At 49.0% G+C, this 20598-nt stretch overlaps 2 protein-coding genes and 1 non-coding gene across 8 annotated transcripts; all 3 read left to right on the top strand.

The window, feature by feature from the left end:
• The first annotated feature begins 36 nt into the window (after positions 1-36).
• Positions 37-9100, top strand: dpysl5a (dihydropyrimidinase like 5a). Of its 2 annotated transcripts, none has more exons than XM_061695720.1 (13): positions 37-130; positions 1506-1776; positions 3187-3345; positions 4143-4322; positions 4656-4724; positions 5629-5673; positions 5780-5855; positions 6754-6910; positions 7276-7417; positions 7493-7635; positions 7742-7949; positions 8226-8394; positions 8468-9100. In XM_061695720.1, exons 2-13 carry the CDS (start codon positions 1516-1518, stop codon positions 8551-8553), a joined length of 1695 nt encoding a protein of 564 aa, XP_061551704.1. In that variant the 5' UTR covers positions 37-130; positions 1506-1515; the 3' UTR covers positions 8554-9100. The 2 variants fall into 2 exon arrangements, with proteins under 2 accessions (XP_061551704.1, XP_061551703.1); XM_061695719.1 differs by lacking the exon at positions 37-130 and adding an exon at positions 374-746.
• A 2672-nt stretch (positions 9101-11772) lies between these two features.
• Positions 11773-18656, top strand: mapre3a (microtubule-associated protein, RP/EB family, member 3a). 5 transcript variants are annotated; one of them, XM_061697078.1, is made up of 8 exons: positions 11773-11910; positions 13392-13519; positions 14056-14201; positions 14307-14463; positions 15522-15664; positions 16364-16516; positions 16723-16788; positions 17452-18656. In XM_061697078.1, exons 1-8 carry the CDS (start codon positions 11783-11785, stop codon positions 17518-17520), a joined length of 990 nt encoding a protein of 329 aa, XP_061553062.1. In that variant the 5' UTR covers positions 11773-11782; the 3' UTR covers positions 17521-18656. The 5 variants fall into 5 exon arrangements, with proteins under 5 accessions (XP_061553062.1, XP_061553064.1, XP_061553063.1 ...); XM_061697082.1 differs by having other exon boundaries at positions 11818-11906; positions 12088-13519; XM_061697081.1 differs by having other exon boundaries at positions 11824-11906.
• Positions 18657-19122: 466 nt separating this feature from the next.
• On the top strand, positions 19123-19195 carry trnaa-agc (transfer RNA alanine (anticodon AGC)). The gene has a single exon. It is a non-coding gene; the product is annotated as a tRNA-Ala (tRNA).
• The last annotated feature ends 1403 nt before the right edge of the window (positions 19196-20598 follow it).

Below are 20598 nucleotides of genomic sequence, written 5' to 3'. Positions count from 1 at the left end.
CCGTTCACGCTGGCTTCGCGCAAATCCGGTGGTCCCGCACCGGCCGGCGAAAGAGTCCATCTGCCGTATGTCGCATTGTGGAACCGGAGGAACCGAGCGGACCTGCTGCAGCTGCACACCGGCACGTCAGGTACGCGAGGGCGGCCAGTGGCCACCATCGATGCGGAGCCTCCCAAGAGAGGAGGGGAGGGCGTGGGGGTTTTGTTGAAACCCCCCCTCGGGGGGGGAGGCTGCACGTCTCCGGCTCCTCGCCCCGGAGAAACACAACTGCTACCTCCGTTTTTTTTTGTTTTGCTTTGTTTTGAGGCCACTTAAAGGGCTGTTTACGGTGCAGGAGGCCGGAAGGGGGCGTTTTAGGCGTTTCTGGGTCGGCGAGGAAAATGTCTTTGTGTCATCATTTCCACCACGTTTGCAAATGCAAGCATACGCTCCGCCAAACGTGCCAAAATCGCACACACACACAAATAAAATAAAATAAAAATAATTTTGCCCATTTTGCTCCGAGCAGCCACCTCATCGGCACGTTATCATTATGTAAGCTTGCGCTTTTGATGTTGTCGCGGTTGTGCGAGCGTCTCGTTGCCGTCATCAAGCTGCCGCGCCCGCACACGCGACAAGGGCGCGCGGCCGTCAGCTTTCATGCAGCGGGGAGAACAATGCCACTCGTGACATTATTCAATTTAGGTGCAACTTTGGAATTATATTTTAAAACAAAACAAAACAAAAAACACACTCAACTTGGATTTGTAAGTATTTCGATGGAATCGTGGACGAGTGGGATTGTTTTAAGCCACTGGGCCTCACCTGCTGCTTTTTTTCAGACTTGCATTCATTTTGGGTGCAACTTTTGAATTATATACTATGTATAATTTTGTTGTCGTGTTCAAGGGGAAGAAATAGACCAGGGGTGTCCAAAGTCTGGCCCTGGGGCCATTTGCGGGCCATGATCTGTTTTCTTAGCGGCCCACGGCGTACGCCCTCCGATTCGCAATTGACGTCCTTTCGCGCGTTTTGCGACTCACTTTGTACACTGCGTGGAAAGTTCGGAGAAGAGAAGACGAGGGAATTAATTCTCATCTTTCACGTCCGTGTTTTCCGCTAATCACGCATCGTTTGGTAAGATCTACTGTATATAATTGTACCGCATATCCTACACTCGTGGATTGTTGTTGTTGTTGTTTTTTTGGGTGTGTGTGTTAAATAGATTAAAGGTGAAGAATGTCTTTTTTTTTTTTTTTTTTTTTTAAATGTATGTGGGCCTAGGAAGAAAAAGTTTGGACACTCCTGCAATAGACTTGTTGTTGCATTCAAGGCGGAGAAAAGACTTTTTGTTGCGTCAGCGTCAGCGTTTGAGCACACGTCAGCGTCCGGTCGGGACGTCAGGTCACAGGCGGCGCCTGACACGGACTCCGCGAGCCGATCTCAGTGTCAGCCTGGCGTCTCGCTCGTCGAGTCTCGGCAACGCGGTCTCGCGAACCCAAAATGATTCCGGGTGTTCCCCGCAGAGCTAAAGCCATGACGACCAGCGCGGCCGCGGCGCGCATCCTGATCAAGGGCGGCAAGGTGGTGAACGACGACTGCACGCAGGAGGCCGACGTTTACATCGAGAACGGCGTCATCCGGCAGGTGGGCAAGGAGCTGATGATCCCCGGCGGGGCCAAGGTGGTGGACGCCGCCGGGAAACTGGTCATGCCCGGCGGCATCGACACCAGCGTGCACCTGGAGGAGACCTTCATGAACGCCACCACGGCCGACGACTTCTACAGCGGTACCAAGGTAAGCTGCGACCGGACGTGGAGTATTGGGATCCGGGTTCTTCTTGTGGGACTTTGAAGCTCTTGACTTGTTTACAGTCGAAGATGTCTTGGTGAGAACCTCGCAGTTCTTGTTTGTCATAAACTTTCAGGTCGTAGTTTCGGGAAACGGAGTGTCTTGGTTTAAATTTTGGGGTTATTTACCCGTTAGCAGACGCGGATATTTTGGCCTGAACCTTCAGCTTCGTGTTTAAAGACGTAGGTGTCTTAGTGTACATTTTCTGGTTCTTTGACTCGGAGATGTGGATTGCCTCGGCGTAAAGTTTCAGGTTCTTGACTTTTTTCGTCACGCAGTTATCTTGGCACGAACTTCCAGCTTCACATTTGGAGATAGGGGATGAACTTTCAGTTTCAGGGTGTGGATATCTCAGCATAAACCTTCAGGTTCTTCTTTCGTGAAGCAGATATCTTGGCGTCATTTTCCAGGTTCTTGTTTCCAGACATGGATTTGTTGGCGGTTGAAGTTATTTGTTACGAAATGCAAGAAAGGTTCAGGTTCTTGTTTCAGGACGCGGCTATCTTGGTGTGCTACAGAACGTTCAGGTTCTTGTTTTTAGAGATGCAGATAGCTTGGCGTAAACATCCTGTTCTAGCACGTCAATATGTTGCTGTAAACCTTCTGGTTCTTATTTCGGGGCGTCGATTATCGCGGCGTAATCTTCCGGGTTCTTCACTTACGAGTGGGTTGTTTGCTCGTTTTGGGGCGCACGTGTAGAAAGTATCTTGGTGGAAAGCTTCGGTTTCGAGATTGTTTGAGACGCGGATACAGTACCGGTGTGAACGTTCGGATTCTGCACTTGTTTTGTGACGCTGATATCTTGGGGTAAACTTTCAGGTTTTTGACTTATATTTGAATTTCCGGGTTCTCGTTAAGACAAAGATACGTTGGCGTATCTTTGCTTTGCGGCTTCTCGGGAGACAATCGCCGGCCCGTTTCCACGGCTGCCACGGGACTCGCTGCGAATTCCGCCCCGAGGCCTTTTCACACGCGCCATTGTGCTCGGAGACAATGGCTGCCAGACCCCCCCGCCCCCCCTCAGCCACAATAAATCTGCCCGCCTCAGACGCGCTCCGAGAATCCCTCGACAGATGCTGTTGCAAACAAAGCACACTGGCATCCAATTTCTCCAATGGATACGGTTGCAAGAAATGCTATGTGGCCTTTAGAATGGCCCGGATTTCTACATAAATGTCTGATGAAATGTGACGTGATCTCCACCTTCGTCCTCGCTTCGCAACGTTTATTGAGCCAATGCACAGATTTCACGCCACAAAAGCTACTCTGACCGAAACCCCGACCACGCTCACGTATTCGTGGGAATTCCGATTGTCCTCTGTCGACTACGCTGTACTGTACGTTTTTCTTTTCTAGGCTGCCCTGGCGGGAGGCACCACCATGGTGATGGCGCACGTTCTGCCGGAGAAGAACGAGTCTTTGTCCGACGCCTACGAGCGGTGCCGCGGCCTGGCCGACGGCAAAACCTGCTGCGACTACGCCCTGCACGTGGGAGTCACTCGGTGGGCCCCCGAGGTAGCGCGACACCCGCCCTCGTTCCAAACTCATTCAAGAAGACCGTGATATTTTTTTTTTTTCTCAAAGTACTCCCACCCAGTGGCGGTCTTAGCTTGAATAGCGCCCCGGGCCCCCCTTTAGCTGGATCCTTTGCTTGTTTCTCCCCCTCTTTTTTGTCCGCACTTGATGGTGTTGACCTTTTCCTCTCCATGTTTGGGATTACAGGCGCAACAGTTAATCGATTCATCGACAGCTAACCGACCATCAAATTAATTCGACAACTACTTTGATCATCGATTCACCGGTCAGCGCAGCGGCGCCCAACGGGTCGATCGCGATCGACCGGTCCGAGTTGACAGTCGGCAGACAAAGACATTGACAGACGCCGTGGACGTAAGGCGTGTGACGCGGGTATCGAGAAGAAGGGCGGCTAAGATGAAAACAAAAGTACGAGCGAAAGGGGGAAAAAAAGATTCGCTTTTCATTTAGTCGCCGAGTAATTCTGCGCAGCGATATTTGCCAACCAGCGCACGTTGGCAAAACGGGACTTACTTTGTTAGCTATTCACATTTGAGCTTTATCAACATTTTGGATTGAGCGAAAGCGCCGCCACGGTTATTCCCTCGTCGTTTTCCGTGCTGTGTCGCTAGGCAACGGCAATCAAACCGCCGTTCCGTCAACGAAAACAATACGGGTTGAACGTTCGAACCGCTTTGTTCGTTAAACGTCGGGCTCAGAGGTCACAAAGGTTCAGATGAAGAACCCCTGCGGTTTCCCGTAACAAAGCGAGGCTGACTTTGCATTTGCCCGTGCAGGTGCGCGCCGAGATGGAGAAGCTGGTGAGGGAGAAGGGGGTGAATTCCTTCCAGATGTTCATGGCCTACAAGGACACGTACATGCTGAGGGACAACGAGCTCTTCCGGGCCCTGCAGCACTGCAAGGACATCGGCGCCGTCGCCAGGGTCCACGCCGAGAACGGGGAACTGGTGGCTGAGGTTTGCGACGAACGTCGGCCGCCTTCGTACGTCACGGAGTGATAACGTCATCCCATATCATGTCAAGTGTTCAACACGTTGGTGCATTGTGATTGAATGCTTCAATTCGATGACTTGCGCCGCTCCCGCCGCTGTGCCTGCCTTGGCCACCGACGCCATTGTCTCCTCCTGACAAAGTATTTCCTGGCCACAGATGAGCATTTTCTTTGCGTGGCATAGCTCTGTAGCATTATTCACACGATTAGAAAAATAATAGTAATAATAATAATTGTTTCAATTGGTTTTTGCTTTTGAAAAGTACTGACCGAACTTGATGTTGCGTATGTACGCCAGGGTGCTAAGGAAGCCTTGGAGCTTGGCATCTGCGGTCCGGAGGGCATTGAGATCAGCAGGCCCGAGGAGGTATGGAGACCACGTCCGCTCACCTCCGACTCATCCGTTTCCCACCGAGCGACGCCGTCCGGGTCCGCACCCGACCCCCCCCCCGCCCGAACTGACGAAAGGGGCTTAAAAGGGCTGCGATGTTTCCTGAAGAAAGTTAGGATGCGGAATTTGGAAAACCTCTCACGGGGATTGATGCTAATTAAGTGGGAGTTGAGGTTCATTTAACGGAAGCGTGTCATATTCAAGTGTCAAGATAAACGTTTAGAGTCGTGACGAGCAGACGTCCGTGCGGAATAGCGAGCTCTCCTTGCCCGCATGCCAGGGCGTTACAATACCTTCATTGCCGCGTTTTTTTTGGACCCGCTTTGCTCGTACAATGAACGCCTGCCCGCGAAGAGCCAAACTCAAACCCCGAGTAATTGACGGCCACGCGAGAAGGTTTGTTATTACCTGTAGGTGCCACAAGATGGCGGCAAAGCACATTTTCTGTTAAGTATGGCTCGAAGAAACGACGCTCCTCAGTTTAACGTAGGCGCTTGGCACCGAGATGCCACCTGACGATGCCCAAGCGATATTTTTATGAGACGTGGCTTTGTCTTTAGCACACACACACAAAACCACAATTTGCGACTGCCAAAGCGCAAATGTGCAGTTTAGCTCAACACTGAACCGATTTACCGTTCACTCACGCCGTTCAAAACCTGGAAACCTTCATGTCGGAACCGAGGACCCTCTTTCAGTAAGACACCCGCTCGTGATTCATTTTTTAAACTGGACGGTGATTAAATTCATCTTTATTGGGGGGGGGGATGACCAAAGGTTAATCCGTTCCGATGTGACGTCATTGGGACAATAAGCACCGGAGATGTTATCAGTGAGTGCTTGTCACGCATTACGTCATCCTCATGCCGGCTTTTCACAGTTGGAGGCGGAGGCGACCCACAGGGCAATCACCATCGCCAACAGGGTGAGGGCAAGCACGTAAAAAGACGCCGGCGACAGCGCCGGGATAAAAATGGATTCACTCCTGGGTTGTTGTTGTTGTTTTTTTTTTTTTTTTTCCCCTCCATTAGGCCCGCTGCCCGATCTATCTGGTCAACGTGTCCAGCATGGCGGCCGGAGACGTGGTGGCGACGGCCAAAATGCAAGGTGACGATAATGCAAGGATAAAATGACACTTAGTTGCTGGGAGGTGAAAAGAAATGTTGACAACCCAGCACATTTGAAGGATTCAAAAAATAGCCTAGTATATAAAAAAAAAAAAAACCCCAAGCGTTTGTCCGCAACTGTCGATCAAATAGCGCTTCTGCGAGCTGGAAAACGGATACGACTTCGCTAGCATCTTTTTGAATGCTTTTACGTTGAAAATGCACTTTGTGCGCTTACAGCCTCCGGTGGCCGGAATATATCCCGCCGGCGCCAGCCGCCTGCTAGCTCGCGAGCTAGCAGGCGTGGGCCGATTGCTAATAACTACGTAACTCGCGATTTAGTCAACACCTTGAGTAGGAATACAAAGCATACACTCTGAAAGGTACAAAATCAATGTCATTTATTGTTACAATATCCGTTTTGATAACTTGGCACTAGGAGGGGAAAAAAAACAATTCTCTACACAGAAAATGGTTTTCCCTTTTTATTCATTTTTTTAATTTAATAACCAGCATAGTGCTCCTAAAAGAAAAACGCTATCAAAATGTGTTTGCATAACTTGAAAACTGACGAAGAAATAATGCAAAATTAGCTGAAAAAGCATTTTTTTCAGACGACACGGCGCTAACTTGAACGTCGGAAAGCCGGCGCTTTTTACACACGAATCACTCGGGGAGCCGACAACATCAAACGGTTCTCTTACGTAAGGCCGTTCATGAGAGAGATCCTATCGGGCTCGGTTGCGTCATCGCTGAGGGAGGAGTTCCAGACGTTTGGGAAACGGTGAAAATAAAAGAACAGATCCGGGGCAAGGAAATCTTTATGCTTCGTTACTTCCCACCGCTGATGATGAAAGTGGCTTGGCCAGAATGCTAAAGGTGTGCGTTGCGTGCAACAGGGAGGGCGGTCCACGGGGAGACCAGCACCGCCCACGCTGTGCTCAACGGGAGCCAGTACTACCACCGGGACTGGGCCCACGCCGCGGGCCACGTCACCCTGCCGCCTCTGCGCCTGGAGCCCGCCACGCCCAATTACCTGATGAGCTTGCTGGGAAAGTAAGCGTCCCGCCGCCACGTTTCGCGCACGCCCCAATTGGGCCACGGTGGAATTTTGCTCTGCCATCCAAGTCAGAAAAGACTGACTTGGATCGACATGTTATCCTGGGCGATTCTGGTCTTTGTGTCAGCTTTGGACCGCTTTTGAAACTCTATCCTGGCGTAAACGTTCGGGTTCTCTCGCGTCTTCTCCTTTTTTCTTCATTGTATTTCCCGTCCGTCCGGATGTCCTGCGGCGTGTGCTGTGCCGACGCGCCCGCGCAACCTTTAAGATGGTAGAAACCGCCGCGTGCGTAGCCCGCGCCGAGTGTCGACGCTTCCGCAGCTTCGTAAAATAACGGCGCCGCGATCTTGCCTCCTGCCAGCGACACTCTGAATGTTCTCGGGTCCGACCACCGTCCCTTCACCACCAAGCAGAAAGCCATGGGCAAGGACGATTTCACCAAGATCCCCCACGGGGTTCCGGGCGTTCAGGACCGCATGAGCGTCATCTGGGAGAAAGGGGTGGTACGTGCGCTCCCGACCGGCCGGGAACGTCCGGGCCTCCGCTCCGTCGGCTGACCTCCTCGCCGCCGTTTACAGATCGGGGGCAAGATAGACGAGAATCGCTTCGTCGCCGTCACGAGCTCCAACGCTGCCAAAATCTACAACCTTTACCCCAGAAAAGGCAGAATCATCCCAGGAGCAGATGCCGACGTGGTAGTTTGGGATCCCGAGGGCTCCAAGTACGAAACCCCGCCCGACTCCGATCATCGACCGGCGCGCCTCGCCGCTGCTTTACCGATCCCCGATCTCGCAGACCGGTAAGTCCGTGTCACGTGTGTCTCGTAGGATCATCTCGGTGGAAACCCAAGTGCAGGGTGGCGACGTGAACCTTTACGAAGGTCTCCGCTGTCACGGCGTGCCCTTGGTCACCGTCAGCCGAGGGCGCCTGGTCTACGAGAACGGCATGTTCACGTGCGCCGAGGGCTCTGGGAAGTTCTGCCCTCTGAGGACCTTTCCAGACTATCTTTACAAGAAGATGGTTCAGAGAGAAAAGGTACCGGAGGGGAAGATTTCTTCTGTCCGTCGGCTTTAGTCTACTTAAATGGGGACTGGGAGCGTGATACAGTTTGGATGAAACCAATGAATTCATCTGATTCTTATTCCACGGACGCAATTGAAATCATAATGCCATGTTGACTCGCGGTGGCACATACAAAACAATGTTGTTTAGTGCCCCTTTCGTGAAAAATCCAATCTGACAAATGAATCTGGAAAACGCTTTCCGCCAGCCATAATGCAATGGAACCTTGAATGTGTGTCGGCTCACCAGTGCCAGGCGCCCAAGCGGGTGGAGCGGGAGCCGTACACGGGCGACGCGGTGGCCGTGGCCGACGCCGGAAAGCGGGACGTCGTGCCTTCCGACCCGGACGCCCCCACGCGCCCCGGCACCCGTCACGGCGGCGCGAGGGACCTCCAGGAGTCCGGTTTCAGCCTGTCTGGTGGGGACTGACGTCAAACACGCATCGCCGAATGCCAACCGCTGACAAAACTTGACAAAGCGCCGTTTCCCAGGTGCCCAGATCGACGACAAGATTCCCAAGAGATCCTCGGCCAGGATCCTCGCGCCGCCCGGCGGGAGGTCCAGCGGGATCTGGTAGAGGCTGAAAACACTCCACGGAAAGAATGATATCCCGACGGATCCGTCCGAGCGAGACCAGGTTTTACTTCGAATGAACGTGGGAACAAGAGGTCATGTTTTCTGTTTTTTTTCCCCCCCTTTTTGTCAATTAAGCCCATGTAAAGCACTGAAGCTTATTAAGTTTGCCCAATTAGAACGCGGGTCGCAAAAGACGTCGTGTTTGTCCAAAACCTTGGAAACCAAATCTTATCAACCGAGTGCCAGTTTGGGGAATCTCGCTGCTCACGTCGCAATTTCAAAGGAACGTGCGTGTATAAATACGATGTTTGCACTTGCGAGGCGTACTACTGGGCAACGTAATGTACGCGTATCGCCGCCGTTGAGCGACTGACGGAAAACACGGTGCGATTTTCAACTTAGTTCTATTTATTTCTATATTTTATTGCAATCTTTGCGCATGTCACTGCTGTTTACTGTAGACCTGATTACCATGACTTCCATGTACCCCAACTTTCGTGTTTTGGGAGTTTCGAGCTATTGGTCGGTTGTTTTTTGTTAGTTTTTTTTTTATTTCAAAAAAGGTTTTTTTTTTTTTTTTTTTTTTTTTTTTTTTTTTTGCTTTGTCTTGCGAGCCAAATTTTGCATTATAAGCGAACTTCAGCTGCGCCGCCACTCGAGTGAAGTAAAAAAAAAACACAAAATACAAAATTTGCCGACGCACCTTTATCTGTGTGTTGAATGGGACAGTCAAACACACAAATAAAAAAACAAAAAACGAAAGCACTCGCATGACTCACGCACTGAACGAACCGTGTAGCGAATTGTCAACCGACGCCGAGTTTGAGCTGCTGTCACGCACTAAGTCACGGCCCCAAAATGCACATATCACATGAAGACTACTTTGTGTGTGTGTGTGTGTGTGTGTGTGATTACCCTTCAGTAATAGTTGATTTCTTGACTTTGTCGTCGTGTGTTGTTATGGTTTTACAGTTGTATTTTACAATAGTTCTATTTTTCTTTATGAAGTCCATGTACAAAAGAAAGGGTGGTGCTTTTTGGGGGGGCTGAAACGGATTCATGGCATTTCAATTCATTTCAATAGGGAAAACAGACCCCCTCCCCCCACCCCCGCTATTAACTAAAATCTGGAGATAATTGACAAAAAAACGTTTTTTTCTTAACCTGAAAAAAAATTCTTCAATACGTGCGGATAAACAGCTAATAAGTGTTTATGGGTTTGGTCCCCCACCCCCCCCCCCCTCAAAATTTAAAAAAAAAAAAAAAAAAAAAAATGAAAATCTGCTAATGTGTGGATGAGCGGCTCAGTAAGTGGACGGACGGACGGACGGACGGGCTTCCTCCGCTTAATTTTGGGCCATCCGCGGCTCCGAAAATTCAAATGGCGAAAATCTGTTGAACGATGCCGCAGCTCCACAATTTCACAGTAAATGCGCATTTTCAGCGACTGCCTGTGATGTATTTGGAAAGAAATCTCGGAATTCACGTGGGTCTTCAAATGTTGTGCTTGTGTTCAGAGTGGGTTTGTTTGGAAGAAAATGAGCGCATTTGGTAGCGATTGTCTGCCAGAGTGAAACAAAGCCATTTCGCAAGAAACATGAAGTCGATTTAAAAAAGATGTGTTTTTGACTTTGAGGGCTGGCCACTATTTGTGGAAAAACACGAAACACCCACAGTGCTCTGCATCCTTCACCGTGGTCGGCGTTTTCCACCCAGTGCAACAACAACAACAACAAAATCGTCTTCAACTAAACTGCCTTTTTCCTCCCGCTCGCATTGTTTTGTACTGTCTGTAATATCGGCGACTGCGCACCTCTTGATGTATCGTACGTACGTAGTAGCACTGTGACACATCCACCCAATGAAAGCAGAGCTGTCCTGAATGCTGCCACAACCCGAACTGCACTGACGCTTTTGGATGGTGTATGTTTTATCTTTGACTTTGTGAAGAATTGTCTTAGCTCTTATTTATTTTGTATTTTTTGGGGGGGGGGGGGGGGGGGGATTGTGTCCCTCATAGGACTTTCATGTTATTGTCTTTTTTTTGTATTGTTGTTTTTGTAACCTTTCTTCCACTCTTAGACCCTGAGGTTTGTTACAAAACCGGTGCTGAACATTGTGGCCACTTATTTTCTTCCGTTCTCGCAGCGTCTGTCACGTGATTGGAGTGCAAATAAATGACAGTGAAACGTCTCCTTGGAATCCCGAATCTTATCTTATGCTTATTTCACATAACGATAACAATCTGTCTTCTTTTAAATAACTTACATTTGCGTTTTTGTTTGGATTTGTGAACCATTTTGCCATTAGTTTACATAACTTAAACGATGTAAATTATGAAGTACTTTTTTTTTTGTCATTTGTCTTTTTAAAAATAATTTCCACTTTTTCATTTTTCATTTTTGTTTACCATTTGGGTAATTTTATTTACAGAATCTATACGTATTCAGTGTTTGACTTAAGATGTTTTTAACCAGTTTTTTCTTTTAGATTTTATTTAACTAGTTCTTTTACTTTATTATTATTATTATTATTACTCATTTTACTTATTTCACATCACATTTCTGGGCATTTTTATGTAATTCATCCATATTTTTACCTAAAATCTTTGTTGTTTACATCATGTATGTTGTTTACTTCTGGTCATTTAAAAAAAATGTAGGATTGTATCATTTTAATTTTAGTAAAACATTTTTGCATGTATCGCTTTAGCCGAGACCTTTCCAGGCAGTATGTGCATATGCCTGAATTATACTGCCACCAGGTGCTTACACCAGGAGGAGCAGCACAATGTCCATTGAATTGAAGCCAAAAGTAAGTCAAAACCAGATTACATTTTTTGCCTTCTATTATGTCATTATTATAATTTTTTTATAAATGACAAAATAAAGTGGTATTTTTTCAAATAATAATTTAAAAAATATCTTTTTGTGTGGGGGGGGGGGGGGCTTGAAGGGATTAGGAGCACTTGCATTATTTGAAGGCACCACTGTATTTCTTGTATCCTGGGACGTTTCAGACGCACCTCGTATATTGTGTAATAATAATATGAACCTGTAGGTGATTCTAATCACTTAATAGCTGCTTGTGGTAGAATAGAATGGACGTGTTTGTCCTCCGGGGGGGGGGGGGGGGTAGATGATTAAAATCAAGCACACGGCCCATTATGTGTCTCGGGCGAGTCTCTTTTTATTCCCGCAGCCCGTGAAGGCAGCGCGGATCCGCGGCGCATGCGCAGTGGCGGCCGGAGCGGGCAGACGCGAGCGGCGGCCGGAAAGCATCGCACCCGGGCAGGCAGGCAGGCAGGCAGGCGCAGTGCACCGCGCGGGCTCGGACGACGACGACCGGAACGCAGTGAGTAAGCGCCGGCCGCCGAACCCGCTCGCAATGTTTCACTTGCCCTTTGTTCATTTGCAATGTGAAAGAATGATGAGCGTGGAGCGGCCCTTTTTTTTTTTTGTTTTTTGAATAGATTTTTTTTTTTTTTTTAGCGGAGGCTGCGAGACAAAAACATTCCCTCGTTTCTTGTTCTCAGCCCCGGCTTGGAATCATCCACAGACCTCCGCCCTTTTTTTTTTTTCCTTTGTTTTTGTTGTTCTGGCCGCGTGGGCGTTTCACACCCCGGATGTTGCTGCAGGGGGTCCGCGGCTGCGAGGGCCTGCCGGCGGCTGCTCGAGGGAGGACGGACGCCCCCCCCTCCCTCCCTCCCTCCCTCAGCACCAGAATCGATATCCAGAAAACAAAAACCCCCCAAACCCCCCCCCCCCCCTTCAATGCGTATTTGCAGCTAGCTGTGAGGAAGCCACATTTAAGGCCTCCCGTTCCCCTGCCATACATGGCAACATCGCTCAACGGCCTCACAGCATTTAAGTGTTGCCATAATATTTGAATTATTGCTCTCTAACGTGTGAAAGGTTTTTTTACATCTCGCAGGCACTACTGTTCGTAAATTGCGCAAGTACATCCATGTGATTTGCATACAATGCCGCCGACTATTGTGGCCGCTATTCACACTTGCATATATAACATGCACAGTATTGTAATAGATGTACAGATCGCCTATTTATGATCCATGTACAGTTATTTTGCAGCATGTTAACTCATGTACGAGTACAGTTGTCACTCCACTGCTGCTTAGTCATACTCCAAGGCCCGTGCTGCATTTTGAATATTTATCAATAGATGTGTAGCTTTCTTTCTTTCTTTCTTTCTTTCTTTCTTCCGACCTACAATGCTGATGTATATTGTTGCTTCACTTTGAAATATACGGCACCTATTTCTCGCTCCAGCGCTCATCGTGTTTTATTTTCACACAATGCCACATAAACCCTGCTGGCTCTGCTTGCTGCCTTTTTGTTCACCTTCATCGCTACACACAAGTACAGTCGCCATTGCTGCCTGCATACGTGCCATTCGTGACATGACCACGGTGACCAGGTAATGCTACTGCGAACATCCTTTAGCGCGCTAGGTTTTTATTTCGACTCGAGATGGAAGGTGTTAGCAAAGTCAGGACACACGCGCGCCGCCATCTGCAAGAGAATGATGCTCACAAACGCTCCCTGCCATTCACGTGTGGATTAACGCCAGGCGGGCCGGTGGTCAACGCGGTGGACAATCACCACGGTGTTCCCCGACGAGGAGTTGTCAGGGTTACGTGGCAAAGGTTCAGGGTCGGGACTCGGGTGTTAAGGTTTAGTGTGGCGTGTTCGGGCACAGGTCAAGGCGGGGATGAGGGTAGACGTGTGTTTGTTTCCAACTGCTAGTCGGTTGGCACATTTTACGTGACAGGCTAACATCTCACGGAAGGACTTTTCGGGCGTGTGTGCGCGTTTTCAGGTCGGGGATGGCAGTGAATGTGTACGCCACGTCCGTGTCCATTGACAACCTCAGCCGGCACGACATGCTGGCGTGGGTCAACGATTCCTTGCACCTCACCTACACCAAGATCGAACAGCTCTGCTCAGGTAAACACCGAGATGGGCGACGCCGACGACGAGTGGGAAAACCGCTCACGAGTATCTGTACTTGTGCGCAAGTCAAAAACAAAAACAAAACAAAGGCTCTGGTAAAAGTAGTACTGATTTGACGTAACTTGAAGTCGCCATTTTACTTTGGCGGACAGTTGTACAAAATGCCTGTTTTGAATCCGTTGCTGCCGTTGTTAAGGCTTCCTGGTTCAATTCTTCTTCCCCCCCCCCCCCCCCCCCCCCCCCCCCCCCCCCCCCCGCCTTATAAGTCCCCCAAATCTCAATCAATCAAAGATAAGGCGCAGTTGACTTTATTTACCTCTTTCGCGCCGCGACGTCATCCGCGGTGGTTGACAAAAGTAGCAAGCCCGTTTTCACGAAGTAAGGCGGAGAAACAACAGATTTTAGTTTTGTTTTGTATCGTCTTCCGAGTATTTCAAGTTACTCACAGCAACAAAGGATTTGTACTTTTGCTTGAGGCCCGTTAATAGAAAGACCAGAAGAAAAGCGTGTGCTTTTGTGGTGTTTTTCAGGGGCGGCGTACTGCCAGTTCATGGACATGTTGTTCCCGGGGTGCGTCCTCCTCAAGAAGGTCAAGTTTCAAGCAAAACTGGAGCACGAATATATACACAACTTCAAAGTTCTTCAGGCGGCCTTCAAAAGGATGAGCGTGGACAAGGTCCCGGTGGCGTTGTCGCTATGTTTGACTTCACCTTCTGCTTTTTTTGTTTCTTGACATTTTTCTTTGAAGCTCGTCCTCTCGTGTGTGTCGCCCGACCTGCAGATCATTCCGGTAGAAAAGCTGGTCAAGGGAAAGTTCCAGGACAACTTTGAGTTCGTGCAGTGGTTCAAGAAGTTCTTCGACGCCAACTACGACGGGAAGGAGTACGACCCGAACGTAGCCAGACAGGGGCAGGAAGTGTCCCCCGCTCCCAACCCAGGTGATCACTTTAGCCACTAAGCAAAGAGAACTCCGGGTAACCGGAACGCCTTCCTTTTTCGGCCATCGCTGCACGCTCTTTGCTCAAAAGCACCCGGCAAGCGGCACGATCGCACAATGAATGGCCACCGTTTTTCGCGAAGCCCAGTTTTTGCTCATTCGTACAGTTCGGGGGCGAAATGAATTGCTCTCTAGTGTAAACAATTTTTTGGGGGGGGGGGGGGTTGCCTTCTTCCATTGGGGCTGACAGTCAGCAGTCAGAGATGAGAATCGAAATTACGAGTCCAGTCGGTCCATCCGATAGGAGAGTGATTTAAGCGCAAGTTCTACTGTGAAAACGGCACGGAGGAGAAAATGTCGGAATCGGTAAGATGGCGTACTGCGATGTGGTAAAAGCGGACGGGCCCGAACTCCCCGCGATCCCGCCGAGCCGTTAGAATCGGGTGAAGCCGCGCCCTTCTTTTGCCGACTGCTTGTCTCCGCCTCCTTGTACCTGTACACGTTTGTTAATCACAAGTCATCTTGCGGTTCCCCCCCCCCCCCTTCCTCAGTTTATGCAGGCCTAATACACGCTTGTGCGACTGCCACTTCATGGAGTGATTTACATTTTTTGTATCCCTCAGCTTCTCAGCACCACCTCGTTGTTTTTTCTCGTTCACCTTAACTGGGACGGACAAGAAAGCCTCCCCGTCCGCCGCTCCGCCCTCGGGTTAGGGCCGTCGACCGCTTGACGGAATCGTCACAAACGCAACCCGTGGCGTACCGCCTAGTGGCTCAAACTGAAATCTCCCCGACCCAAATGGCGACCTCAAATGTGTAAAATTCCACACCCGCCACCGCGTCCGCTGCAGTCGTTTTACTGAATGCTTTTTGCTGGCAAATTGTGTCGTCTGACTTGTTCTGCAGCTTCAGCTGCTTCCTTCTTTTAATGTATCATGGTCTTGGCGTCTTTCTTGTATCCGGTCCCGATACAATGACTAAGGCGGCGTCATACGAGCCCTTAATGTTTTACAAAGGGACTCGCTAACCCCGTATTGACCACGTTCTGACCGCCGCCAGGACCGCAGAGGACGTCTCCGACAGTGCCCAAAAACATGCCGACGCCGCAGAGGGTCCAACACAACACCCCGGCTTTGAGGAAGAACTCCACCCTGTCTCGAAACGGCGGCAGCGACGCGGAGATCACGGAGCTCAATCAACAGGTTTAATAACTCGCCGTAATATTGCATTTCTCCAGTCGTCACCGATAAGCTCCTCGTGCGCCGTATCTTATTCGGTTGCTTCGGTAGCACGGCGGGTGAGTGGTTAGCATGCCTGCCTCACAGTCACGAGGTTCAATCTTCGGACCTTCTTCCCGTGTGGAGTTTGCATGTTCTCCTCGTGCTTGGAGCGAAGTTGTAACGTGAACTTTCCTTTTTTGGGGGGTCAATGCCACAGCGTTTGCTAGCTTGAAAAAAAGAAAAAGCAACAAAAAATGTTTGAACTGTGAAAGTTTACTCCCAGTTGTCGTAATTGTACGGCGTTGTGCGCGAGCGCGGGCAGCACAACGTACCGGCATCCCCGCTCTTCCGGTTTTCTCGCCGTCCGCACGACTTTTTACCCTCCTAGCTTAGCGTCACCGTCGGCACGCAGTTCAAAAGGGGCGTGTCGTATCGACCTACTCATATGTACGGTTCGAACATTGCAGCCTTCGTAAATCGGGCTTGCACTGTCTGTGCCTGGCGAGTTTTTGGTGACCGGTCCAGGCTTGACCCGGTCTCTTTCCCGAAGTCAGCTGGGTTAGACCTTAGGTCACCCGCCCCGCTAATGAGGATCAGCGCTCTGGAACGGGCGGATGCTGCAGGAGCACACTTGAGTCCCATCATCCCGTTTCTTTTTTTCCTGTCTTCTCTTCGGTACAGTTGATGGAGTTGAAGCTGACGGTGGACGGCCTGGAGAAGGAGAGAGACTTTTATTTCAGTAAACTACGAGACATCGAGCTCATCTGCCAGGAGCACGAGAGCGACGACAACCCGGTGCTCGGCAGGATAATCGACATCCTGTACGCCACAGAGGTACGCCGCTGCGTTAGCCCGCTCTTTTTCAGACTGCGTCCATCCTCGACAATTTGCGAATGGCCATTCGAAAACTCGCCTACTCACAAAACACCACCGGACAGCGGCCGTATCGCAAGTTCTCGCTTCCACGTCAGAACAAAAAAATTGTCCGAACAATGCCTCGTACTGACTCCACTTTGTGTTTTTTTTTTTGCAAATTTGAGATAGAAACTCTAAGCGGTGGCAGCGAATTCAACTCGACGGACTTCGTAACAAGGAGCAGCAGTTCGGTGAATAATTGCTTCTTTTTTTTTTTGTTTTGAAATAAAAAAAAATAAAAAAGAGGCTTCAAGCTGTTTGAGGCCATTCCCACTTGAAATTTTTAAAACAACCACATAGCGTAGCCTTTCAGTGTGCTAGCTACATGCTAACGCTAAATAGCATCTATGTTGCGGCCCTTTAAGAAATGGACTGAACACAAACTTGCAGCAACGCAGAGACACATAATACGACTGTCCTTATAGACATATGTTATTTATCCTCTGCGTCGAACGACCAATGTTAGTTTTGTACTGACGAGCCGAGAGGATATGGTGAAATACGCCGCCGTCCGCATCTGCAAAAATACGACAACCCGGTCGAACCCGCCCCCTCGCAGAGATACCCCACGTCCTGCGCCAGATCTGCACTAGTCAGGAAGATAGAGCCCTTACAGTTTTAGGCTAGGAAGCATTTATTTTTACCACCTAAACAATTACAGCCTACAGTCACAACGTGCACTAATGGACGATGCGTCACAACGTGCACTAATGGACTATGCAGTCCACAATTGGTGGACCGCGATATACTTGTAGCAAGGGAACACCATCTCCAAAAACTAAGAAGTCGCGTTACTCGTATCTCAAGGCACCACCGTACAGTATGTTGATAGCTGTTCTCCTTATGTGTTCCAGGAGGGCTTTGCGCCTCCAGAAGATGAAGAGTTGGAGGAACAAGCCCACCTGGACCAGGATGAATACTGAATGCCCCCCTGACTTCCCCGCTTTCCTTTGTCTTTGATTGATTTCGACTGTCCGCGCACGCTCTTACCGACTCAATTCACCCGCCGCCTTCCCTGCCCTCGCGATATCTTCAGTCCCTGTCCTCGCTGTCACATTTTTGATATATATTGTTTTTTGAAGCTATCCTCTGACACACAGCTATACGTCATCACGGTTAGCTAAGAGCACCATGCGACCGATCCGGTTTTCGCCAGCATGAGCCAAGAAGACGAGACGAGCGGCCCGTAAATCATGACCACATTTTGGATTTTTGCACGATACGGAGATATTTATTTTGCCTCGGGTGCGCGGCGCGGCAGCACTTTTTAAACGCAGCGCAACGACGACGACGACAACAACAACAAAACTCAAGTGACTTTTTACTAGCGGTTTCTTATTTATTTAACTTATCGTTTTTTGATCCACCTCCTGTAGCAGAAACCTACTGTACGAGAAAAGCGGAGGCCGAGCTTTTTGGTTTCCGCCCGAGCGGCTTTATAGTATGTAGAACGGGGACACAAATACTTTGAAGGATGTGATCGGAGTGCATTGATTGATTGATTATTATTGAGCAGCAACATATCTGAGCATGAGAATGTTATACATTGACTGCGAATGACTGATATTTTGTACAAATGTATTTCATGTGGAAATAATGTGGTCTGATGTCACGCGGTTAAATGCAACATGACGTGTTTTGTTGTCGTTTTGTTTTGTTTTGTTTTCTTCCAGCCGCTTACTAGGCTGGTCCTATTTCAGTTATTAAAATCATGGCCAATCAGATGAGGCGAATATTATGACAGACGTGGACCGCCCAACGACTGCACAAACGGTGACTTAAGAAGTTGGAGAACGAAGGTTCGTCAATTCAAAGTCGGACCGGACAACTTTTTTGTGGCACAGTCACCGGGTGCTTTAAAAAGGTACTTTGGCACTTTTACTGTTAGAATCCTGTTGAACAACGCCGAACAAGTCTTCTTGTTGCCTCCTGTTTTGTTTTTGTTTTTGTTTGTGTTGTTCAATTTTGCAAATCGCTTTAGAACTGACATTCATCCACGGCATAAACATCATGGACTGAACGCTCATCATTTTGAGTTTACAATGAATAAACAGTTGTGAAATTAGTCGTTTGTGCTCTTTTTTTGTAACGTTGCTGTGTCAGTACAAGGACATCGTTATGAAACAGGTATTTTGTCAGTCGTACTAGTGGCTGTCGTCGTGCGAAATCTTGGCGGCAACCTGATTTGCGGCCTTTAGTGCGTACAAATAAACATAATGCAAACTAGTGTGTACGACCACTAGTTTCCGTACACTAGTAGGACAACATTGATATCATGAAATAACTAGTGAGGCAAAACTGCACTGCTTGACATTTGTGTACTATAAGCGAACTAGATGTTTCGCGAGTAGAATTTTACATCACTAGTAGTACGCAGTTGTCAACTGCAGTTTTGCTTCACCAGTAACTCGTAATGTAGGTGTCCTAGGATGCCGGTTGTCCTACGAGTGAGGACAGAGCGCGTACCGATGGGGTTGTAATAGTGGGCTGGCACTAGTAGCGGGGAAAAGACTTCAAGGAGATGTGGGGGATTAGCTCAAATGGTAGAGCGCTCGCTTAGCATGCGAGAGGTAGCGGGATCGATGCCCGCATCCTCCATTTCGTTTGTGTTGCTACTTACAGATTTGATCTCCTCTTCTTCTTTTCTTTTGGGTTCGTCCCTTTCGGGGGTCGCCAAACGGTGTCATCCTTTTCCACGTAGGCCTGTCTCCTGCATCCTCCTCTGGAACACCAACTGCCCTCATGTCTTCCCTCACGACATCCATCAACCTTCTCTTTGGTCTTTGGTCTTCATCCTAGCAAAGACTCTTCTGTCCCATAACACACCCGACACCTTCCTCCACCCGTTCCAACCTGCTCGGACCCGTTTCTTCACTTCCTGACCACACTCCCCATTGCTCTGGACGGTTGACCCCAAGTATTTCAAGTCCTCCGCCCTCGCTATCTCGTCTCCCTGTCGCCTCACTCTTCCCCCACCACCCGTCTCATTCATGCACATATATTCTGTTTTACTTCGGCTAATCTTCATTCCTCTGCTTTCCGGTGCATGCCTCCATCTTTCTAACTGTTCCTCCAGCTGATTCCTGCTTTCACTGCAGATCACAATGTCATCTGCAAACATCGCGGTCCACGGGGATTCCAGTCTAACCTCATCTGTCAGCCTATCCATCACCACTGCAAACAGGAAGGGGCTCAGGGCCGATCCCTGATGCAGTCCCACCTCCACCTTCCATTCGCCTGTCACACCTACAGCACACCTCACCGCTGTTCTGCTGCCCTCGTACATGTCCCGTATTATTCTAACATACTTCTCTGCCACTCCAGACCTCCGCACGCAGTACCGCAGTTCCTCTCTGGGTACTCGGTCATCGGCTTTCTCTAGATCTACAAAGACACAATGTAGCTAACTTCTGACCTTCTCCGTACTTTTCCATCGACATCCTCAAGGCGAATAATGCATCTGCGGTACTCTTTCTAGGCATGAAACCATACTGTTGCTCGCAAATCCTCACTTCTGTCCTGAGTCTAGCCTCCACGACTCTTTCCCATAACTTCATTGTGTGGCTCATCCACTTTATTCCTCGATAGTTCCCACAGCTCCGCACGTCACCCTTGTTCTTAAAAATGGGCACCAGCACAGTTTTCCTCCCTTCCTCAGGCATCTTCTCACGCGCTAGAATTCTATTGAACAAGCTGGTCAGAAACTCCACAGCCTCCTTCACGAAAGCCAAATGTTTTTGGGAATCTTTGTGTGAATCTTCTTAAGTGGATTTATTCACAAATGTCAAATAGCATACAATATGCGGTCAGGCGTTTTGCCGCCCAATACAACCAACATTAGAAAACAGCATTTAAGCGGCAAAAGATTCATTTTGAACACAAGCCAAAAACTTGAAAGGTGCAGGAAACATGACAGAACACCACATTTCAAACCAACGCAAGTCTTGTCAAGAAGTCTACAACTAATCATGTCTCAAATGGAATGCGCATTTTGCTCCGGA

This window comes from Phycodurus eques, chromosome 14 (genome assembly GCF_024500275.1).
Source record: "Phycodurus eques isolate BA_2022a chromosome 14, UOR_Pequ_1.1, whole genome shotgun sequence".
In the NCBI taxonomy this organism is placed as follows: domain Eukaryota; kingdom Metazoa; phylum Chordata; class Actinopteri; order Syngnathiformes; family Syngnathidae; genus Phycodurus; species Phycodurus eques.
This window is presented reverse-complemented; position numbering and strand designations above follow the sequence as displayed.

What these genes read in the sequence shown, in the direction of transcription:
- mapre3a (XM_061697078.1), top strand. Translation starts at nt 11,783, where the DNA reads ATGCGCAGTGGCGGCCGGAGCGGGCAGACGCGAGCGGCGGCCGGAAAG. An exon ending in AAAGGATGAGCGTGGACAAG is followed by an intron (nt 14,202 to 14,306) that starts GTCCCGGTGGCG and finishes CCCGACCTGCAG; the next exon opens with ATCATTCCGGTAGAAAAGCT. An exon ending in GTCCCCCGCTCCCAACCCAG is followed by an intron (nt 14,464 to 15,521) that starts GTGATCACTTTA and finishes GACCGCCGCCAG; the next exon opens with GACCGCAGAGGACGTCTCCG.
- dpysl5a (XM_061695720.1), top strand. Translation starts at nt 1,516, where the DNA reads ATGACGACCAGCGCGGCCGCGGCGCGCATCCTGATCAAGGGCGGCAAG. An exon ending in ACTTCTACAGCGGTACCAAG is followed by an intron (nt 1,777 to 3,186) that starts GTAAGCTGCGAC and finishes TTTCTTTTCTAG; the next exon opens with GCTGCCCTGGCGGGAGGCAC. An exon ending in TGGGATCCCGAGGGCTCCAA is followed by an intron (nt 7,636 to 7,741) that starts GTACGAAACCCC and finishes TGTGTCTCGTAG; the next exon opens with GATCATCTCGGTGGAAACCC.